The 23,024-nt window shown below is 35.3% G+C and overlaps 1 protein-coding gene across 50 annotated transcripts; it reads left to right on the top strand.

Annotated features, from left to right (window-relative positions):
• The first annotated feature begins 6,826 nt into the window (after positions 1 to 6,826).
• LOC101262702 (protein SUPPRESSOR OF FRI 4) lies at positions 6,827 to 21,800 on the top strand. Of its 50 annotated transcripts, none has more exons than XR_003244575.2 (7): positions 6,849 to 7,218; positions 8,430 to 8,524; positions 9,909 to 10,020; positions 19,151 to 19,198; positions 19,353 to 19,438; positions 20,627 to 20,706; positions 21,368 to 21,800. XR_003244575.2 is itself a non-coding variant. In XM_026028548.2 (4 exons), exons 1-3 carry the CDS (start codon positions 7,021 to 7,023, stop codon positions 19,400 to 19,402), a joined length of 339 nt encoding a protein of 112 aa, XP_025884333.2. In that variant the 5' UTR covers positions 6,854 to 7,020; the 3' UTR covers positions 19,403 to 19,438; positions 21,368 to 21,800. The 50 variants fall into 50 exon arrangements, 5 of the variants coding, with proteins under 5 accessions (XP_025884333.2, XP_069148502.1, XP_069148501.1 ...); XR_003244571.2 differs by having other exon boundaries at positions 19,151 to 19,228; XR_003244561.2 differs by having other exon boundaries at positions 19,151 to 19,228; positions 19,353 to 19,655.
• Positions 21,801 to 23,024: the final 1,224 nt, after the last annotated feature.

Here is a 23,024-nt window from a genome sequence, read left to right as displayed (position 1 = left end):
TTCGCGCACTATCCAGATATGCCACGCAACTTTGTTTCAGTCCACAAGAGAGGATTCGCCGGTTTGTGAAGGGGTTGAGATCAGAGTTGCGAATTTCGGCCTTACAGGTAGCGGCTACAGCAAAATCCTTCCAAGAAGTGGTAGACTTCGTGATAGAAGTGGAAGGAGTGAAGCCCGATGACTTCACCTCGACATCGACATCAAAAAGGTTTCGAAAGGGAGGTGAGTTTAATGGTTCTTACTCTAGAGGACAAGGTTCCGGAGGTTACGCAGTTCGACCCATTCAGTCTTTACTACAGACTGTAGTTGGGGGTCTACCTCCGACCGGTCAACACTTCTCTGAGAGACCTATGCATGAACCCAGAGAGTGCTATGGATGTGGGGAGATTGGACATATTAAGAGATATTGTCCAAAACAGAGTTACAGACCTCCAAATGTTAGAGGTAGAGGTGGTCATGGCAGAGGCCGTTATTCTGGAGGACGTGGTGGTCGAGGTAATGGTGGTCACCAGAACGGCCGAGGTGATGGGCAACCTGGAGCCACTACATCACAACATGGTAGGGGCAACGGACAGACGGGTGAGAGGGCCCATTGCTACGCTTTCCCTGGGCGGTCTGAAGCGGAGGCATCTGATGCTGTCATCACAGGTAATCTTCGGGTTTGTGATTGCATGACTTTTGTATTGTTTGATCTTGGATCCACATTTTCTTATGTATCTTCCTCATTTGCTAATGGTCTAAATTTACATTGTGAATTACTTGATATGCCTATTCGTGTTTCTACTCCGGTGGGTGAATCTGTGGTAGTTAAAAAGGTATATAGGTCTTGTTTGGTGAAATTTGTGGGGAGCAACACTTATGTAGATTTGGTTATCTTGGAAATGGATGATTTTGATGTAATTCTGGGTATGACTTGGCTTTCTCCGCAATTTGCGATCTTGGATTGTAATGCTAAAACGGTGACGTTAGCCAAACCTGGGACAGATCCGTTAGTTTGGGAGGGTGACTACACTTCCAACCCGGTGCGTATCATCTCCTTTCTTCGTGCTAAGAAAATGGTTAGTAAAGGGTGTTTAGCTTTCTTGGCACATCTCAAGGATGACACTACCCAAGTACCCTCGATTGAGTTGGTTTTGGTGGTCCGTGAGTTTCTGGATGTGTTCCCCGCAGATCTTCCTGGTATGCCACCAGATAGGGATATTGATTTTTGTATTGACCTTGAACCGGGTACTCGCCCCATTTCGATACCCCCTTATAGAATGGCTCCCGCGGAGTTAAGAGAGTTAAAAGCCCAACTTCAAGAGTTGTTAAACAAAGGCTTTATTAGACCAAGTGCATCTCTTTGGGGTGCTCCGGTTTTGTTTGTAAAGAAGAAGGATGGGAGTTTTCGAATGTGTATAGACTACAGACAACTAAACAAGGTAACCATAAAGAACAAGTAATCTCTTCCCCGCATTGATGACTTGTTCGATCAGTTACAAGGTGCTTGTGTCTTCTCTAAGATTGACTTGAGATCCGGTTATCATCAATTGAAAATACGGGCAACGGATGTGCCAAAGACTGCTTTTCGAACGAGGTATGGGCATTACGAATTTGTAGTGATGTCTTTTGGTCTTACGAATGCCCCTGCTGCGTTCATGAGCTTGATGAACGGGATTTTTAAGCCATATTTGGACCTCTTCGTGATCGTATTTATTGATGATATATTGGTATACTCAAAGAGCAAGAAGGAACATGAAGAGCATTTGAGAATGGTATTGGAAATGTTGAGGGAGAAAAAGCTTTATGCCAAGTTCTCTAAGTGTGAGTTTTGGCTAGATGCAGTGTCCTTCTTGGGGCACGTGGTTTCTAAGGATGGAGTGATGGTGGATCCTTCTAAGGTTGAGATAGTGAAGAATTGGGTAAGACTCACTAACGTCTCAGAAATAAGGAGCTTTGTTGGGTTAGCTAGCTACTACCGCCGATTTGTCAAGGGATTCTCTTCTATTGCTTCCCAATTGACGAACTTGACTAAGCAGAATGTTTCATTTGTATGGTCGGACGAATGTGAGGAAAGCTTTTAGAAGCTCAAGACTTTGTTGACTACCGCACCTATCCTTACCTTGCCAGTAGAGGGTAAGAACTTCATTGTTTATTGTGATGCATCCTATTCTGGTTTGGGTGCAGTACTAATGCAAGAGAAGAGTGTGATTGCTTATGCTTCAAGGAAACTAAAGGTGCATGAACGTAACTATCCGACCCACAATTTGGAATTGACTGTGGTGGTGTTTGCATTAAAGCAATGGAGACACTATTTATATGGGGTTAAGTGTGAGATCTATACAGATCATCGTAGCCTACAGTATGTCTTTACTCAGAAAGATTTGAACTTGAGATAGAGGAGATGGATGGAACTACTGAAGGACTACGACATCACTATTTTGTATCATCCGGGGAAGGCGAATGTTGTAGCGGATGCTTTAAGTAGAAAAGTGGGAAGCATGGGAAGTCTAGCTCATGCAAGCTTCTAGACGCCCATTGGCTAGAGAGGTTCAGACTCTAGCTAATGACTTGATGAGATTAGAAGTAAATGAGAAGGGAGGATTGTTGGCTAGCGTGGAGTCAAGATCTTCTTTTCTTGACAAAATTAAGGGAAAACAGTTTGATGATGAGAAACTAAGGCGAATCCAAGATAAAGTATTGCGAGGGGAGGCTAAGGAAGCACAAATCGATGAGGAAGGTGTTTTGAGAATCAAGGGAAGGGTATATGTGTACCCCGCGTCGATGATTTGATCAACACTATTCTGACAGAAGCTCATAGTTCAAGGTATTCTATACATCCGGGTGCAACCAAGATGTATCGTGACCTAAAACAACACTTTTGGTGGAGTAGAATGAAGCGTGATATTGTTGACTTTATTGCCAAGTGTCCAAACTGTCAACAAGTAAAGTATGAACACCAAAGGCCCGGAGGAACACTTCAGAGAATGCCCATTCCGGAATGGAAGTGGGAGAGAATTGCAATGGACTTTGTGGTTGGTCTTCCAAGGACAATGGGTAAGTATGACTCCATTTGGGTGATTGTTGATAGGTTAACTAAATCTGCTCATTTCATTCCGGTAAAGGTGACTTACAATGCAGAGAAGTTAGCCAAGATCTATATCTCAGAAATCGTTCGATTGCATGGGGTTCCACTATCCATCATATCAGATGGAGGTACGCAGTTTACTTCTAAGTTTTGGAAAACATTGCATGCGGAATTGGGTACTAGGTTGGACCTTAGTACTGCGTTCCATCCTCAGACCGATGGTCAGTCTGAAAGGACGATTCAAGTGTTGGAGGATATGCTTCGTGCATGTGTGATAGAGTTTGGTGGCCATTAGGATAGCTTCCTACCCTTAGCGGAGTTTTCATACAATAAGAGCTATCACTCAAGTATTAATATGGCCCCATTTGAAGCATTGTATGGGAGGAGATGTAGGTCTCCCATTGGTTGGTTTGATGCATTCGAGGTTAGACCTTGGGGTACTGACCTTTTGAGGGATTCGATAGAAAAAGTGAAGTCTATTCAAGAAAAGCTTCTAGCGGCGCAAAGTAGACAAAAAGAATATGCAGATCGAAAGGTTAGAGACTTAGAGTTCATGGAAGGTGAACAAGTCTTGTTAAAGGTTTCACCAATGAAAGGGGTGATGCGATTTGGTAAGCGAGGTAAACTTAGCCCAAGGTATATTGGTCCATTTGAAGTACTTAAGCGAGTAGGGGAGGTGGCTTATGAGTTAGCCTTGCCTCCAGGGCTGTCCGGAGTGCATCCGGTATTCCATGTGTCTATGTTGAAAAGATATCATGGGGATGGAAATTACATTATCCGTTGGGATTCAGTTTTGCTTGATGAGAATTTGTCTTATGAGGAGGAGCCTGTTGGTATTTTAGATAGAGAAGTTCGCAAGTTGAGGTCAAGAGAGATTGCATCCATCAAGGTGCAATGGAAGAATCGACCCGTTGAAGAAGCCACTTGGGAGAAGGAGGCGGATATGCGAGAAAAATACCCATATCTGTTTACCGATTCAGGTACTCCTTTTCGCCCTTGTTTTCCTTCTTGTGATCGCTCGGGGACGAACGATGGGTAAATTGGTATCTAATGTAACGACCTGTTTAGTCGTTTTGAGTAGTAAATTTTATTTCTGGAAAAACAGGCTGAGACGACGGAACCCACGACGGAACGTCATGGGCACGACGGACCGTCGAGGGTGTCTCGTCCCAAAACACTTAGAAAATCTGAAATTGGGTACGGAAAATCGACTCTCTAAACTTCGTGACGGAATGGCAGGACGGGCCGTCACAGACCCTTCAGAGAAATTGAGTCTCTGAACTCTGTGACGGGCAGTAGGACGGACCGTCGCAGGCGCGACGGGCCGTCACAGACTGCGAAATCCCAGTCCGGGTCGGATTTTTTTATACGTTTTAAGGGACGTTTTTGACTATTCTTGCCTTAATTATAAAGTTAGTTGGTTAATGTTAATAACTCTAATTACTTGGGGGTTAAAAGAGGTAACCTTAAGTTAATTAGGAGGTTATTATTGTCATCTTTTATTCTTAATTATATACTAATTAGGGTAAAAGAAAGAGGGCTGGAATAAGAAAAATAAGAAAGGACAAAGAGAGACAGAAAAAGAAAGAGAACGAGTAGAGAGAGAGAGAGAAACGAAGGGGATAGCAAGGATTTTGAGAAGATAGCTTGTTGATCGCAATTCTTCGGTGGAGGTAGGTTATGGTTTTCATGCTATTCGTAGTAAACTCTTAATAGCGAATGATATGTGTTAGTAGTATTGTAAACCTTCTATATGCTTAATTATATACTTGCATGAATGATGTGATTATGTAATTGTGAATAAATAAGCATGATGAAGCTATTGAATCCCAAATCTTGAAAAGAAATCCTAATCTACTTTGTTAATGATGATGCCTTGGTATAAAAGAAGGCTTGATGAACGAAAGTGGTGAGATTAGGGGATCGGGTGCCACGTTCCGATACCAGGATAGTATATGAGGATCGGAGTGTCACGTTCCGACACCAGGATAGTATATGGATCGGGTGCCACGTTCCGGTACCAGGATAGTATATGAGGATCGGAGTGTCACGTTCCGACACCAGGATAGTATATGGATCGGGTGCCACGTTCCGGTAACAGGATAGAATATGGATCGGGTGTCACGTTCCGACACCAGGATAGTATATTGAGGAGCGGAGTGTCACGTACCGACACGAGAGGAATAAAGATAATGAGTCTTGAAAGATGATAATATATTCAAATCTAATGAACCTAATTCCCAAATGAGTATGATGAGGAGGCGTGAGTCCTCAGTGATGTGCTTGGTGTTGTAACCAAGGGTTATGGTAACTGTAAATGCTGCATGCTAAGGATATTAGTTGATTTTATGATATTATCTGATATATACTGTTTTCTATTTTGAGTTGGCCGATGATATCTACTCAGTACCCGTGTTTTGTACTGACCCCTACTTTTATGTTTTCTTCTTGTTTATTTGTGGAGTGCAGCAAACGTGCCGTCGCCTTCGACTCAACAGTAATTCAAGCCAGTCTTACTACACCGGAAATTCAGGGTGAGCTAATGCTTCTAGCTTGGACTGGATCTTCTTCTTCAAGTCTTGATGCCTTGAACTTTCGGCATGGACTAGCTTCTTATGTATTTTTAGCTTTTAGAATAATCTTAGTTTAGTCATTTGATCGTAGATGTTCTTGTGGTGATGACTTCCAGATTTTGGGGATAATAATAGTTATTGATTTTATTAATGAGTTTAAGTCTTCCGCATTACTTTATATTGAAATGTTAAGGTTTAGATTGGTTGGTTCACTCACATAGGAGGGTAAGTGTGGGTGCCAGTCGCGGCCCGGATTTGGGTCGTGACAGAAAATAAGTACAAATTTATTTTCAAAAAATAAAGAATAATGCATTCACGCGCAGCTAATGAAATACTCTTAGTTCGACACCTCAACATTTTGTGTTTTATAGATACATGTCTTGAACAATTTTAGGTGTGTTCAATAGATACAAGTCATGGTTCAGGTATCTAAGTAAATTATGCGGATAATTTTAACGGGTCGTGAATAACTTAAACCTATGATGTATTACTAATACCTTCCATTTGGAGGTATTAGTAATACATAGGATATATAATACCATGAGATAAGTTTATATAAAAATAAAAATATCCCTCAAAATCATTTTAATTTTTTTTTCTTTTTCTTGAATTTTTGTTTTAATTTGTACTAGTAAATTTATTTAAAATAAATTAACTTACAAATTATTTAGTAAGAGTTGGTTCTTACGAAATATATCTAATACAAATTGATACAAATTTAAAATGTGAGTTATTTAACACTGACTAATTAAAAGACAAATATATCACTAACTATTTGTATTTTGAACAATTTAAAAAATTACATACATATTAAAACTATTACTTGCAATTTTTATGTGTAAATGTAGATGATTTATTCAATTTTACCATTGTTTACCGTCTTTTTAATTTTAAAAATAGTTAGTTTATCTTTTTTTTTAAATTGAAAATTGACAATTTGTGAGTGGTCAATTTTATCAGGATGAAAATTATATATTCTCAAATAATTCAAATAGAAAATTAGAAAAATGACAACAAAATTATTTTTCTCATAGTCACATAGGAGGCCATAAAAAACATTTTCCGAGGATTACTAACCTTAACCCAATTACATAACAATTTAAAGATGTAATTAAATTATTTTTAAAAAAGTTTTAATTCAAACACAAATTAAATTTAAAATAATGAACCAAAACCTTGATAAAATAAACCCTTCGTTACTAATGTTTACCTTATTAATTCCTGCTTAACAAACAAGCCTAACAGTCTGGCATAGAGAAAAAACCTAATGTTCAATCCCAAATAGATTTCGGAACCCTACCGGATTAGCACGCATTAAATTTATTCCGATTTGATTCAATTTCTAGAGCGAGGAGCACTTTGGGTTTTCTGTAGGGCTAAATGGGGAAGAGGAAGAAGAGATCATCCGATAAAGTATGGTGCTACTACCGTGACAGGGAGTTCGACGATGAGAAGATTTTGGTTCACCATCAAAAGGCTGAACACTTCAAATGCCGTGTTTGCCATAAGAAGCATTCTACTGCTGGCGGCATAGCCATTCACGTTCTCCAGGTTCACAAAGAAACCGTCAGCCAGTAAGTAAGTTCTTTTTGCTGAGAATTCTCTAGATATATTCTTAAATTTGCCCTTTTTAGCCATGTGCGTTGATATATTTCTTGTACTTTAGCATTGAGAGTGGTTTTCGTATGTTTTGTTGGTGCTGTTGTGGACATGTTTCCATCTTCCACAGAAGGGAACAAAATGTTGAAGCCATGAAATTGGGGGACACGGAGCTCATTGGGTGTGCGTGTCATAGTGAGTGGATGTACTACTTTGAGCAGATACCTTGAAGGCTGTTTAAGAACATAGTTTAGTTGATGAGAATATTTTGGGACACAAAAGAATTAAAAGTAGCTCGAGAATTCGGTCATACTAGAGAATGATATGGTTATTTTCAAGTAGTCATAATGTTACTGATGCAGAAAATTAAAATTTGTTATGTAACCTCTAAGTAATTCATGCCTACTAACTTTAAAGCTAGAAAAAAATGTGTTATTTTAGGTTCTCTTGTTATGAATACCTTGATACATCTTTATAAAAAATGTTGTCCCTTGATCAATATTTTGTGCATTGGGTGTTCCCTCTCATTAAGAAAATTATTTCACCAAAAAAAAGCATCATCTAAAATAGTTCAGGTTTTTGATTTATAATGTAGGGCAACATCTCCCCAAAACTATATAGATATAATATGCCTATGCTTGAAATATTTCATTTCTATAGAATTTGCCTAATGTACAGCTGCGGAAAGAGGTCATTTACTCCATCTTAGAAGTTAAAATGTTATGGTAGAAGAGCACACTTACCTGTTGATGCAACTAAAAGAATTGTGTATGTAATACTTATTTGGGTAGAATAGAAAACAATGGAAGCAAATGATCCGTATATAGATACCAAGTGAAATTACTGAGTATTGCAATAAAACAGGTCCTATGGAGCAGAATAGATGTTAGGGATCCTTATACAGACCCTAACTATTTTGGGATGGAGACAATTGCAGTTGATGTTGTAGATGGGTACTTCTGATGTTTAAACTTTAAAGCAAATTTGACCTTGTTTTTCTGACCCACTTACCACATAGCAAAATTCCTAAAGCTTCTTGCCAAAATTTCTTGCCTGCTCTAATTACCAAGGGATCATTTGTAGGATGGGATCCAATATGCTGATTATGTCTCATGCTACTTTCTTTTTGTTGCATTTTTATCCGTTTTTTGGCAATAAATGCATTAAGCTATCATATTTGGCTATTACAGGGTACCAAATGCCAACCTTCTGTCTACTGATATTGAAGTATATGGAATGCAAGGAATCCCAAGTGATTTGTTAGAAGCTCACTATGGAGAGGAAGGTAAGAACAGTGCGTGATGTGCTTAAATTTTACCTCTTTGAATTCATGGATGAGCCATATGGTTGCTGAATTGTAGCAAGAAAATATGTAACCTTTGCTTTCACTTCTTTCTTGTTATACCATTGTACTAGTACTATTGAATTGCTATTCTTGTGGCAAAGAATGTTTCCTCGACTTAGAGAGGAGCCTCATTATCCATCAAGTTTTGAACCATGCGTGACTGGTCCTTAGAGATTTCTTTGGCTATCAAAGAAGAATATTTTCTTAACTTGGTTTTATAAACTTAAATTGGGGTTTTTGAAAATTTGAAATAATGCTACCGATGTTCCTGGTTTTGCTTGAATTTAGCAAAGCCTAGAGCTTGAATCATCGATCTCATTTTTGTCGGATGTCCTCATGGCTCCGAAGGGAACTCTGGAGCTTGTATATTAATAACTCCATGCTATTGGTTTTAAGTCTCTGATTCATTATGGGCTCCTGTGCATCTCCACCTCTATAGAACCCTGTAGGATGCTTGTTTTAGAGCTTTTCAACTTTGCATCTTGCTAATGGCAATTAATGTCTGAATTCCTTTTTTTCTGTCCACTGGTTTTAGGTATGGGCGTGCATTCAATTTTCTATGTTTGGTTTTGTGGATTTTTCAAACTTTGGTTTGAAAAAGTGTAAACCAATCTGAACCAAAATAAATTTTGTTTGATTTTTCTCTTTTCGGGTTGGCTTTTTCGGTTCCGTTATGTCAATAATTAGTAATATAATCAAAGTTATATATGCAATTTGAAAAAAAAAATACAAGGAGAAGTAACAATATTGAATTTCTTAATGTACTTTCTAATATAAATCGCAAGTAAAACTTAAAACATAATACTTAAAAAGTATACATATTATTGATGTACAAACATAAAATATAAACTAAATCATAATGAGAAGGCAATAATTAAAAAGGGATAAAAGTCATTAAGTCTAACTTATTCTAAACCTAAATATTTTCTCTCTCTCTCTCTCTCTCTATATATATATATATATATATATATATTTTTTTTTTTTTTAAATTTTTTTTTCCGGTTATTTTGTTATTTTGGTTTTTATTTTCTAAATCTGAAACCAAATGAAGTATATTGTTAATCCAAAATTAAACCAAATAAATTAGGTTCGATTTGATTTTTTGGTTTAATCTTAGTGCACACCCCTGCTTTTAGGTGTTTAAAGCTTTTTACCTTTGTGTTTGAGCTTTTAGTGCATTTCTTTATTTGAGTTAGTATGAGCTTATTGCCTTTTCAGCTTTCTGCAGATATTTTCCTCCGACACTAATAGGTCTTCTGTCTGCTCATTTTCATGACTACATAAAGCTAAATATGTTTGTCTGTTGGATTTTATTTTCCTGTAGAAGATGAGTCCGCAGCTAAAACTGCCAAAGTGGACATTCCATCATCCCAGTATCTTGGTGGTGCAATTCTAGGATATCCTCCCTGAGCAATTTTTAGCATAGTGCCACCACTGTATGTTTCTAATAGATATGCCTTTTCTTTTCAGTTCCTTTGTGCTAGAATACTTTATGATATGCTGTTGCATGAGTTAGCTTATTTTAAAAACCTTTCCTTTCTGTATCCTATATGCTAAATCTTTGGACATGGATGATTTTTATCTATTAGCAAGATATTTGGGGTTTGTGAGAAGCATGCCCGCATAAGATCCAAGACATAGTCTCTTTATTTTGTGCTTCAAGTGTGAAGTCAGTTCATCTTGAAGTATGTTCTCCTTGAATAAGTTTTGTTTAAGATGGAAACTGTCATTCATGTCGATTTATCACTATATCAAAGAGTATATTCCTTGAATGAGTATCTGTGGTCATTCCTTGAATAAGAATCTGTGGTCAAGACAGAACAAATACAAAGAGTCATAGTGTGTCTTGATAAGAAGAAAATATTTTCAATTCTGACTAGTCAATGTCACAACAATCTATAGAGAAGGACAAAACATATACTTGCCTCTGTTTAAAATGACCTAGTTTGACTTGGAACGGAGTTTAAGAAAAAAAAGACTTTTTAATCTTATAGTTCTAAATTAAGGTTATGTCAAATGAACCAAAATGCTCTTTAATCTTGTGGTCTTAAACTTGTCATGTGGAAAGTTAAAGTTAAAGTATTGCCAAAAAAGGAAATCAATCATTCTTTTTAAAAACGGAGAGAGTATTTCATTTAAGAGGGTAACTTTAAGAATTTTTAACATGGAACCTATCCTGAGTCAATGGATCAGCAAAAAACGAGAGGCAAGCTCTCTCTTTGAACTAAAGTAATTCTTTGTATAGTTGACTTCTGATCTTCTTAAGAACTACAACTTACTTTTGCCTTATCACTATGGGAGGAAAGAGGGAGGTTGTGATAGTTTGGGGGGACGGGGGAGCTACATCTTGTTTTATTTCTCTATTCTAGGATTACCAACTCTTTCTTCTGAAAGATTTCCTATGTTAGGACTTAGGAGTAGTATTACTTGATAAAACAAGCAAAATAATGAATATATGAGATAAGGATTGAATCTCATTAAGGTCAAACAAGCAAAGTAATGAAGATATTTTTTAATGTTTTAGACTACTTGTAAAAAATTAGTGCTGCTAGGGGTTCAAGGTGTAAGTTTTGTAACACTTATGAAGGGGAACTGCATATTTGGATGTAGTATACCTATTGTGAATATATAGATTAATTGTTACCATCCTTAAAAGAAGGATTCGAGCTCATTATTATCGTAATGATCAGAAAATCCCAGTTCCAACTTTGTTATAGTAATGGTTTGGCATAGTGTTCTGGCCTATAGGTAATGCAAAAAATTGTATCCGTAGGATAGTTGGGTTGTTGAGGAATAGGAGCAACAGTCTGGAAATTTCATGTTCGAATCCCTGTTACAACGCTTAGTATGAATCCATATTTTGCAACTCTTGTTGACTCAGGGTTACCGACTCACCGGTATGGTAACACCTACACTTATGGATGTTAATGAACTACTTGGTGGGTTAGTCAAGTAGCATGCAACTTGGAAAAGATACTGCCATCATTAAAATAAGAGGATCTTAGGGAAAATTTTAGCCTTTGCATTTAGTTGTTGTCAACCTTCTCGTCTATATTTTGTTGTTTTTTGGGCATGCGTTGAATTTATTAGCAGCTTTAGACTTCTAATCACTAGCTCTAATAGGTGTATAAATTCTTACATGGACCCTATCTTTTTGGTGTATATATAATCCCGCGTTGCCTATGCCTCCTGCTGGTTGGTCAGTTCCCCGTCACCATCTTTCTTGGTATTCACAATATCTTGCTGTCTTGGTTCCACCTCCTGCACTGATGGTTCTACCACAACCATTTTTTCTTGTGCAAAATATGAGGCCTCCAATGCCAGCCGCTGCTCCACCAACACTTGTTTCTCCTCCCGGGCTCTCCCGGCCCCACCAGTTCCTGTATCTCATCCCTTGTTTCCTGTTGTTCCTAATAACAATCTTGCCCAAAGTTCGCCATTCTCAGCACTAATGTTGTCAGGGAGTGTGCCATTTCAACTCTGCAGTTGAAACAAAGAGCTTATTTGACCCAAACATGGGCATCAATGCTCCTGAGGCCATTGGTTATCAGACTTCAGGCATTCAAGTCTAGAATTGTAATGTCTTTATCTATTTTGTTGAAGGTCTGACACTTAGAACATGGTTCCTGTTGGGAAGTTACTTAACACCATTTACTGTTGTGCCTTAAGATAGGATAATCAGCTCTGTTCTGATCCTTTAGTACGAAGTAGTATTCATTTATTGTTTTTGAAAGTGCTTTGAGGGGAAATGGCTGCAGCCTGCAGCCTGCAGATACCTTGAGTTAAAAACATATATATTAGGAATTTGTTATTTTGGTGGACAATATGGAAGGAGAGAAATTCTTGGTGTTTTAAGAGCATAGAGAGCAGTATGCACCAAATTAAAGCTTAATTGCATCTTGCTACTAAGTTTTTGGTGTAATCAGTTACTTTTAAATGATCCTGTCTCTATCATTGATGTTTTAGACTCATTATAGACACAGGATCATAGAATCATAGTTGTAGGTAGTACTTCGTAAATATGGCGCTGCTACAACTCTTGTAAGATTCGGATTCTAACATATATAGAAAAAGTTACTAGTTTCAAAAAAAGAATTTGTATTTTTGCTGTTATAGTAGTACTCTTGATAGGAGGAAGAAGTATGTCTTTTTTTCTTATCAGGGGAAAAGATTTAATATGTTTGGAGTGCGAGGTGCAATTTATGCCCTGTAATCTATTTTGAACCATTTTGGTACTTCTTGCAAATATTTTACGTACGAAAAAAATAGAAATGCAAAGTGTGTTTTAGTTGGCCTTTCTTTCCGAACTATGGAGGTAGTTTTGATATCTTTCAGAGGGAAAATTTATTAGTTGCTTAGATGAGGTGATGGTACAAACATCATTTGATGTACATGCTAGTATATTTTGGTGAGATATCAGGGAAAAAATGGGCAGCCCATGGTATCAAATTATTTTGTTGGTTTAAACCCTGTACAATATTTAGAGGTGATAGTGAGGATAATCTAGGTGTCATCAAACTTCCCTATGAAGCCATGGCCTGTAAAATGAGATAAGAGGGTTCTTAGTTCATTCTTATTCATAATGATGAAATTTGACGTTGAAGGTGTTGACTGTGGTCTACAGGCTTCGTAATTTTCCCGAAGCACAGGAAATGGGCACCCTATTTTTTTCCTCGTATAGCATTTTCTGTTAAATGCTATACTATGCAACTAAAGCTATGTGTCCTTACTGTTTTTTTTCTAATTCTTCATTTGATTTCTTGCAGCCATTTCTTGTGAGCTTAATTATTTTGGGTTAGGATCCCTTTTATTTGTAGTGATCCTCAATTTAATTGAAAATTTCATGTGGGTCTTCAAGGATGAGTTATGAATGATATAGTAATGAGACAATTGATACTATTTTTTTTTTGTACAAGTAACATTTGTATCATAAAACTCAGCACTTAGGTAGTGCTAAACCCCTTTACAACAAGTCAAAGTATAGCAATATATCAAAGGACCCCCAATCCTAGCATGATTCTAACACATCTAGGATATTTTCTGCATCTATAGGGGAGTTCCTTGTACACCAAAAACACAAAAGCAAAATACAATTTGTTTTGATTTTCTCTATTGTTCTACTCTTGTCTTCGAAACACCTAACATTTCTCTCCTTCTAGATGGTCCACCATATACAAGATGGTGTGGTTCTCCAGTAGCTACTGTTTTTTGCTCCCTTCCCATCTTCTTCCCACCTAGATAGAGTGTCAACAATCTCGCTAGGCATTGTCCATTGTATGCCTCCGAGATTAATGAAAATCTTCCATAGTTGGTTAGTGAGTCTACAATGCAAAAACAAAGTAACCATTGTCTCAGCTGCCTCACTACATAAACAATTTGAGTAATATAATGTTCCTTTTTATGAGTATGTTATAACTCCTATAACTAGGCAGTTTTAGAATTTTATTTAGTACTGTTGTGGAAATGCCTTTATTAGTACTGCTGTGGGGCAACACCAGATATGGGCATCTGGTGGAGACATTGATTCGGATTACTTTTTACGCTTGTGATCTTCAAAATAGTCGTATATACTTTTTTTTTGCTTTGTATAACAATATAATAATTATTGAATTTGCATTTGTTTAATAGTTGAGAGTCCGGTAAGTATTGCCTTTTTATTGATTTTCGTTCATCTCTTTGCTACTTTTCATTTGTTGAATGTTAATTAGTACTTTAATTCATTTTCATGTCAAGTTTTCTTGTATATATTCTGTCTGTTTTTGCTTAGTTTACTTATTTTTCGTCAATGGATTTTAGTAGAATTCATCATTTCACTTCTTAGTTGAAGTCAAATTTCTAGTTTTCTAGTGCTCGAATGCAATGGCCACACAATGCTAAGCTTGATGTGTGGAGTATCTTCCACAGAATCTTAAGCACCTCGAAAATGTTTGAATTGAATATCAGTGAGTACATTGGATGGAAAGGCAATCTAATATTTTTGTCAAATGAATTAACCTTAAAATATGTGTTTTCATATAAATTACTTGATCGTGGTTAAATATTATGTATCTTATTATAATTTATAACTTGCTAACACGTTTATGTGTGCTATTCAAGTAAGAAAATACTACTAACATTTTATACTCTAGATTATTATTAAAAATAATCCACATGTGTTTTCCATCCACTGCGCATCAAATTTGGAAATACAAAACGTTCAACTATGCTAGCGGAATGACATAGTCCTCTAGCTAGAAAATGAATTAATTCTGTAGATAAATAGGACCCGAAGCTTCTGATTAAGAATGAAGGGATACTTATCATTACCATAGCTTTGTTGATGACATGATGTAGTTTCAAATGGCAAAAACATGTGAAAGTATTAATAGTGAGCTAGATCAAGGGTGTGTTTGGTATAATGTAGTGTTCAGGGAAGCATGAAGCGGAAAAAAACGATAAAGGCCCACTTCACGCTTTAAGCGATGAAGTGCTCGCTTTAAGCGATGAAGCTGTCACATACTCATTCTAGTCTGTGAAGCGTAGAAGGCTCGCATCGCTTTGCTTCATCGCTTTAAGCGATGAAAGCGCTCGCTTTCCTCAACACTAGTATGTATAATGTTTTTCAATTTTCTCATGTTTGGTTGGGTCAAATGTTTTGGAAAATATTTTCTATATAAACTCATTTATCTCAATTTAAGGAAAATGACTGCCCTTCAAAATATAAGGAACACAGGTTCAAAAACTGTTTTCCAACCTCCCCTACCTACCCCACCCTACCAGCCCCCAACCCACCCAACCTCTACCTGCCCCCACCGACCGACCAACCCACTCCTACCAGCCATCCACCCACATTACCAGCCCCCAACCCCAACCCCTACCAGCCCCTCTACCCTTAAAAAGAACTTAAGTTTATTTTAAAAAAAATAATTTTAACTTCAATTCATTTTTTCACCCCTACCCTCGAACCCCCTATCCCAAAAGAATAATTGAAGTTTGTTTTTACAAATATTTTCAACTTCAAAAATTCATTTTTTCACCCCTACCCTCGACCCACCCAGCCCACTCCTTTAAGTTTGTTTTTAAAAAAATATTTTTAATTTCAAAAATTATTTTCTACTCATGTAAAAAATAAAAGATATTTCTCAAAAATATTTTTCATTCAAAAATCAAACATTAAAATATTTTCTATTCACCAACCAAACATGAGAAAATGAGTAAATCTACTTATTTTCGAGGAAAACATTTTTTAGGAAAACATTTTCCGTGGAAAATATTTTCCTTCATACCAAAACACACCCTAATAAAAAACACAAGATCATTGTATAAGGTAAACAAGAAAAGTTTGAGATCAGAATTTGACTATTATTATGCCGTCAATTATTTGGTCCCATTCTCGTCATTTATTAGCTTACCATAAGAAGTTTCAAGTCCTGATAATGAATCAGATTCTATCAAATCAAGTGACAATGGTGTTATGGAGGTCAATGAACTAAAGCGAGAAAAGAAGCTCTCGGATCTCTATTTTTGTTTAGTGAAATGTCTACTAGGCTGTGTCTGGATGCTAATGTTTACAGTTTTCAACTTTTAAATAAATGGATTGTTGACCTAAATCGATATGCTTGTGATAGCTTAAAAGTAAACCACCTAGAATGAGGTAAGAAATGAATCAACTGAAGATTTGTTATTGCTTTTGAAAGAGTGATAGCAGCTTTGTGCATCCTGCTCCTTGTTGAAAAGCAATATCCCAGTACACGCTTTGCTAGAAGTAGGAGATGAGGATGTGGAAGATGAAGATGATGGTTTATATGATGATGAGAATCTGGATGTAACGAATAACAAATTTTTGAGGTGGAAGAGATTTTTAATGTTTGTTATGGAGGACTAGTGAAAATAAAGAAGTCAATGATTTACTTAAGGTACGTTGGAAGGATTATGACCCCGATGAAATCAGTTAAGACGATGAAAAACTTTAGATTAATTGCCTCCAAAAAATAAAAGATTTTGTAACCAAGAGTTTCAAAGCAACTATTTTGCGATTAACTTGGAAGTAGACGTCATATGTGAGGAATCTCCTTGCCAGGGCATAAGTGAATTTAATCGTTTTAGAAACATAGCAAATTCATTATAAGATTCAAAAAATAAATAACTTGAAGTATTGATGAGCTAACTTTTGGAGATGTGTCATATCTTTACGTAGAATCATAGCCAAACCCATTCTAGTTTGTTGTTCACCAATGTTGGGGCCCATGAGGAAGCGATGTATTTCAAACAAAATTAACATCGTTTGTGGCATTAAAAGATTCGACTAAAATCGTTGATAAAGCATCGATTTTGTCAACAATTATTTTTTTCTTTTGAATAAATTTGAAATCGCTGCATGGGTAATGTTTTCATAAAACTGAAATTGCTGCATGCGTAACGATTCGGTTCAACATAATCTGATCCTTCTAAATGGGGGCTCAACATTGGTGAAATACAAATTGGGATGAGTCTGGCTCTAATCCTATGTAAGATATGACACATGAGTCTAACTCAACTTCAAAAGCTAACTCATGAATACTTCAAGTTATTTATTTTTTGATTCTTTGCAATGGATTTGCTAAGTTCTTAAAACGAATAAATTCATTATGCCCTGCCTTGGCAAGGAGGGTCTTCGCATATGTTGTTTGCTTCCAAAGCTAAACAGTTGTTTTGAAGCCCTTGGTTACAAAAAATTTTATTTTACGGAGGTAATAATCTAAGTCTTTTATCGTCCTAAGTGACTTCAATTCGGGCCATAACCATTCCAACATACCTTAAAGTAAATGATTGACTTCTTTATTTCCACTAGGCCTCCATAGAGAACTTTTAAAATATCTTCTACCTGAAAAATTTGTCATTCATTACCGCCAAATCTCCATCATCATATGTACCAGCATCTCATCTTCCACATCCTTATCTCCTACTTTTAGCAAAGGGTGTGTTGGGTATTGCTTTTCAATAAAGAGCAGGATGCACAAAACTGCTCGCACTCCTTCAAATGCAATAACAAATTTTCAGCTGATTCACTCCTTACCTCAGTTTCGTGTGATTCACTTTTAAGCTGTCTCAAGCATATCGATTTAGGTCAACAATCCATTTAGTTAAAAGTTGAACACCGTAAACATCAGCATCCAGACACAACCCAGTAGACATTTCACTAAACCAGAATAGAGATCCAAGAGCTTCTTTTCTCCCTTCAGTTCATTGACATCCATAACATCATTGTCACTTGATATGATAGAATTTGATTCATTATCAGGACTTGAAACATCTTATGGTAAGCTAATAAATGACAAGAATGAGACTAAATACTTGATGTCATAGTAATAGTGATATTTGATCTGAAACTTTTCTTGAACTGCTTACATTTGAGGGTATTGAAATAATCTTGTTTTTCTTTACAAGGCAATAAGGGTTGTCAGCCTTAATTTCTGATAAGAGTGCACACTTGTTGTCGATAAATTGGTCATGATCTTTAATCACAATATCCTTGGCTCTTGACTCTATAAAATCATTGAGCAGTAAAATACTTCATATCATCGACACCATGGAAAAACTCAAAAATATTGCATATATAATCATCTGCAGCCTTTACATGAGCATCATTCCCAAGTTAAAAACTGCTTTAAAATTATTTTTAATATATGTGAAACGATCAACTAAATTTTTGTTGAACAATTATAATACTTGATCTTATTAATTTTCAAGTGTATCACAATTGCTTTCTTTATGATTAAAAAAAAAAGAACATCACTTCTATCATCTTTTCAAATCCCCGCCACCACATATTAAAAACAGCCACAGAGAGGGGCATGTGAGTAAGTTTTTTGTGGTTTGAATGGTTTGAGACCACGGATCAACTTCAGGATCAATGGAGGACTATAAAGACACATAGGTTCCCTTGGTTAACAAATTCAATAAAGGCTCAAATAATTGTGTTTCCGCTGCATTACTAAATTGATAACCGCAAAGTAAAGAAAGAGTTGAGGATTTCATTTCCCAAAGGTGAAGAGCAATGGAAAGTATAAGAATAGTTACCCTGACTTGGTGGGTTAGAACACTATCCAAAATTAGAAACCTTGAGGTCAATCGAAGCATCCAATATTAAATTTTCAGGCTGCACGAGAAAAAGAGAGTTTAATTTCTATGGACTAACATTGTGTAACTCTTTTACATCATCATTGTCACGTATATAAGTTAAAATCCGCCAAAAAGATGTAGGATATTAGTTAGTTTGTAGGTGTAGCTTCCTAGAATGATTTACTAAATTCAGTGAGTTGTTTCAAGGGATCAAAACAGTGAGTTATTATTGGAATTCCTTCCCCACTCTTAGGTTCCGTTACTTCAGTTTGTTTTGTAACTCTTTTTCTGTTATGGTTACTCAAAGAAAATTTAGGACTAATATGTTAACCTTCCCTTTTGTTTCCATTGTTCCGGAAGCCTCAAGTTTGTTGAACTGAATTTTCATAGATTGCCAGATTCTAGACTACAATATGTGTTCTTGAATTGTAATTGATTATAAATTCTTTAAAATTACCTCACGGTTTTTGTCGATTGTTTGTACAGAGGGAGTTTCCCACAGGAGAACCCTTCTGGATTAGCCTCAATGCCTTTGTATAAGTCCTTCAAATGACTCTTTTATTGGTATTAGTATTGATATTTATTGATTTCGAGTCAATCATACGTGCGCCGTTCGTTTTTAGTTTATCTTTCATCCCCTCTTTGACTCTTCATTTTAGATTATTCATCCGTTTACTTTGATTTGCAGAAACGAATGTCCCTTGCATTCACAACAACCTTCATCTGCGAGCAAAGTAATGTTCATCATCTGCTGAAGCTTCAATTCTGGACAAGGTAACAACTGGTGATTTTTCTGAAACATTCTTATTCTCATTCTTCCGCTGACATCTTTTCTTCTCTTAGTTTGTGAGTTTTCAAATGGTGCTTAGTTATAAGTTGTAGGTTGTTACGTTATATTGATGATTAATTGACTATTACCTTTCATTTTTCTACTTCCTCTAATGACTGTTCGGGCCAAGTGAACCATCAAGAGTACTGATTTGTCTCCGGTGTAAGCAATCTTGAATTTACCCAACTTCGATTGAAAATTTTAATGTGAGAGTTCGCAATTTTTGTTCTTAGTTTTTTTTTCATCTTTATAATGTAATCGTTACTATATTTATGGTTGTCTTGTAATTATGATATACTTTTACAAATTGGGGTATTGTGGTTCTTGGTTTGGCTTCTATATTGATTTCACATGAATAAATATTTATAAAAAGTTTTAGCCCTAAACTTTGTCATATAGGCACTAAAAACCTATTTCATAAGTTCGCTCACAATATTTATAGTAATGAGTTCGTTTAACATTTATTATTCTCAAATAAAGTTGAAGATGGATACATGAAGTAGTTGATTCTACTACTAACCTTTTTTTATAATGCTTGTAGCAATTTCATGTTTAATGATACTTGACTTTCAGGATGAGTTGTTCACCTTTCAATTATTGGTCCATGATCATTAGCAATTGTTCCTCTTTACCTCTTCTTTATCAATTTATGTGTTCCTCCATTCTGATTCTTTTATAGATATGGGTTACGTTGTCTACCTTTTCGATTGAGTTTATTGACACTTTATCTTTTAAATCTTTTTCCTACTCATTTTTTTAATTTCCCATGTTAATGTGGGGTTGCCTGCTGATCTAATGAATCATATATGAGGTTGTGAAGTTATAGACATTTTTCGAGTACATGTTGAAGAACATGGTTCCAAACTTTTTTTGCTTGGCCTCTTTCAATTTGTGTCATTCAAAATTCTGATTTATGTTAGTAGCGGTCTTCATGTAATATGTTCTGTTTGGATGGAGTCGGGGCTGCTGTCTAATATATATTCTTAGACCTTAAATTAATATATACTGTGTGTATTATGCTTAATTATAATTGTGTACTTCCTTTCCTATTGTCATTTAGTCCCTCTCATTTGTTTGTTTATAGATATGTACTTTCTTTTCTCCATTATTTATTCCTGTAATTGTTTTTCCAGAAGATTAAGCTTCCACCTTTGGTCCTAGCACTATTTTTTGAAAAGCTAGGTTGAAGAAAGATGCCCAACACTTTAAAAAGGTACATGACACATCGAGTGCCACACTATTGCTGTTACATTGTTGATACTATACTCTACTTCCATTGCTAAGACGTTTTCTCCTATTCCAACAGGAAATTTAACATGTATTTTGTCATCACACATACAAAGTTGTAACAGTAACTAAGAATACCAAGATGACAGCCACCAATAGTGCTGGCAATTTAAGTTCATTTTTTACTGACCCGTCCAAATTGCCCATCAAATATGTGTTCAAAAAGTAAAGGAAAAATTACCTATACATACATCTTTTTCCATAATTTCCATTAATTCTTGCCATTTTTAACAATTTTCAAAATTCCTTATTTTCCTCCTAAAACTAATCAGGCGGATACATAACTCATAACTCCAAAAATCAAAATTTATCACTTCCTCATTTCATTCCATAAATCATAAATCACTCTCCATTTTCTTGTCAGTTGATTTCTCAATTACTTTTGAAATTCAAAATCAAGTCTTTATCTAGTCAAAACTAATTCAACATGAAATAGGTAACTTGTTTATCTGTTCAAATTATCTGTTTGTCCTTCATTTTTATTTTTTTTTCTTTCTTCTTCGAAACATTGAAAATGCACCATCTTTTAGTCTTGCTTTTACACAATTAAACGCAAATAACACTCCTTGTGTTTTTTTATTTCGAAGATATTGTTTGGGTTGAAAACAAATCAAAAAACTGCACGACTCATCAATAGCGAAAGTAAACATTGAGAAGTTGGAGATAGAGCATATAATATCAAATTTGCCATGAGACGAAAAGCACTTATATTATGCGTGAACAACAAAGGGGGGCGATAGGTGATGGACATATCAAAAGGTTCATTCTTAGTCGAAGATTGATAACTTTTCTATTCAAGGAATTCTCAAAAATGGTGAGGTGTGAGTTTGTCGAAACTACAGAAAGTTCATCAATACTAAATAGAACTTATATATCATTTTTTTTTTGAAAAAAAAACTATCAATTTTTATACTTTTTTTATTGGTAAATCATGAATGACCCACAAACGACAAATTCATGTTTCATATTGTGATGTATCAGTATTTAATTGCAATCAATTAGTATGTTGATTTTGTTCTATTGATTGTTGAATGTGTTTCAGTTAGCTAATCAAATAATGATCCATTAATGAAAATATAATGTGTCATATTATAATGTATCAATATTTTAAATATAATTAGTTGATACACTAAATCCTAATTTTGTTTATTATTTTGTGGAGTTGTAATTTTCTGAAATTGTTGATATAAAATAATGTTTAATAGTGTATCATTCAAAACATGTATTTTTCAGTATGTATCAGATACAAAAATTTATGAATAATGTATCTGATACAAACATAAGATAAATGATAAGTTACTAATTTAACTGTACTTCTTTGTTTATATCATGTTCAATGGGATGAAAAATTTTTGTGTCATGATCAACTGGAGGACATTTGTGTATCACGTGTGGAGTTGTTGTAATTATGTTAAATTATTGATACAAAAATTCAGCATTCGAGTTGATTATCTTTGCACAAGATATGAAACAATATTATGGAGATACATACTGAAAAGGCAAAGTCAGACTATGTTAGCGATATAGATGATACTCTAAGGCTTAAAGGACGCTTCATTCTACGGCATCAAGATGATTTAATTCTTGTCGAATAGCTATTATGTACCAATGAATAGACACCCTTTAATGTTTTGTGTCTTCTTTTAAGACAATTTTACTTAGGGTTTAGGTGTTACTCTAAAAACTGTTTCATGTCATTTTTTGAACTTGAATTTGATTTTTTTTGTTATTGATTATATTGTATAAAATTTTTATATTTTGTGTTTTAATGATAATGTTGATACATAACATATGATATGATACTTAAATCTTTCAGATTATTCATTTGAAGTTCAGAACTATAAGTATAGATTCATAACTAAGTTTAATCATTTGTATATAAAGAAAAATGGTGCTTGTTTGATACATTACGTGCATATGGTGTTTCCCACTTGTTGAACATGATATATAAGGAAAATTCTGAAACATATAATCAATCTTTCACTTCATATATAGATATGATATATTAGATATGAGCTTTATCAATGCATATAAATTACATTATTATGTATCAGATTCACATAACTTATTATTGGATAACTTAGATATGAGTCTTATCAATGTTTATTGATTCACAAAAGTTAATTATGTATCAAATAAATTACTCACACACACAAAACTGAACTATTTTTTAAAATAAAAAATAGTGAAACTCACATATATTGTATGGATACTTCACATTGTTAACAATTCAAACTATTTTAT

Source organism: Solanum lycopersicum, chromosome 12 (assembly GCF_036512215.1).
Source record: "Solanum lycopersicum chromosome 12, SLM_r2.1".
Lineage (NCBI taxonomy): Eukaryota > Viridiplantae > Streptophyta > Magnoliopsida > Solanales > Solanaceae > Solanum > Solanum lycopersicum.
This window is presented reverse-complemented; position numbering and strand designations above follow the sequence as displayed.

Bases quoted from the DNA above. Each gene is read 5' to 3' on its own strand.
- LOC101262702 (XM_069292398.1), top strand. From the start codon at position 7,021: ATGGGGAAGAGGAAGAAGAGATCATCCGATAAAGTATGGTGCTACTAC. The intron at 7,215-8,429 runs GTAAGTAAGTTC...TGGCTATTACAG, and splicing joins CACAAAGAAACCGTCAGCCA to GGTACCAAATGCCAACCTTC. The intron at 8,525-9,908 runs GTAAGAACAGTG...ATTTTCCTGTAG, and splicing joins AGCTCACTATGGAGAGGAAG to AAGATGAGTCCGCAGCTAAA.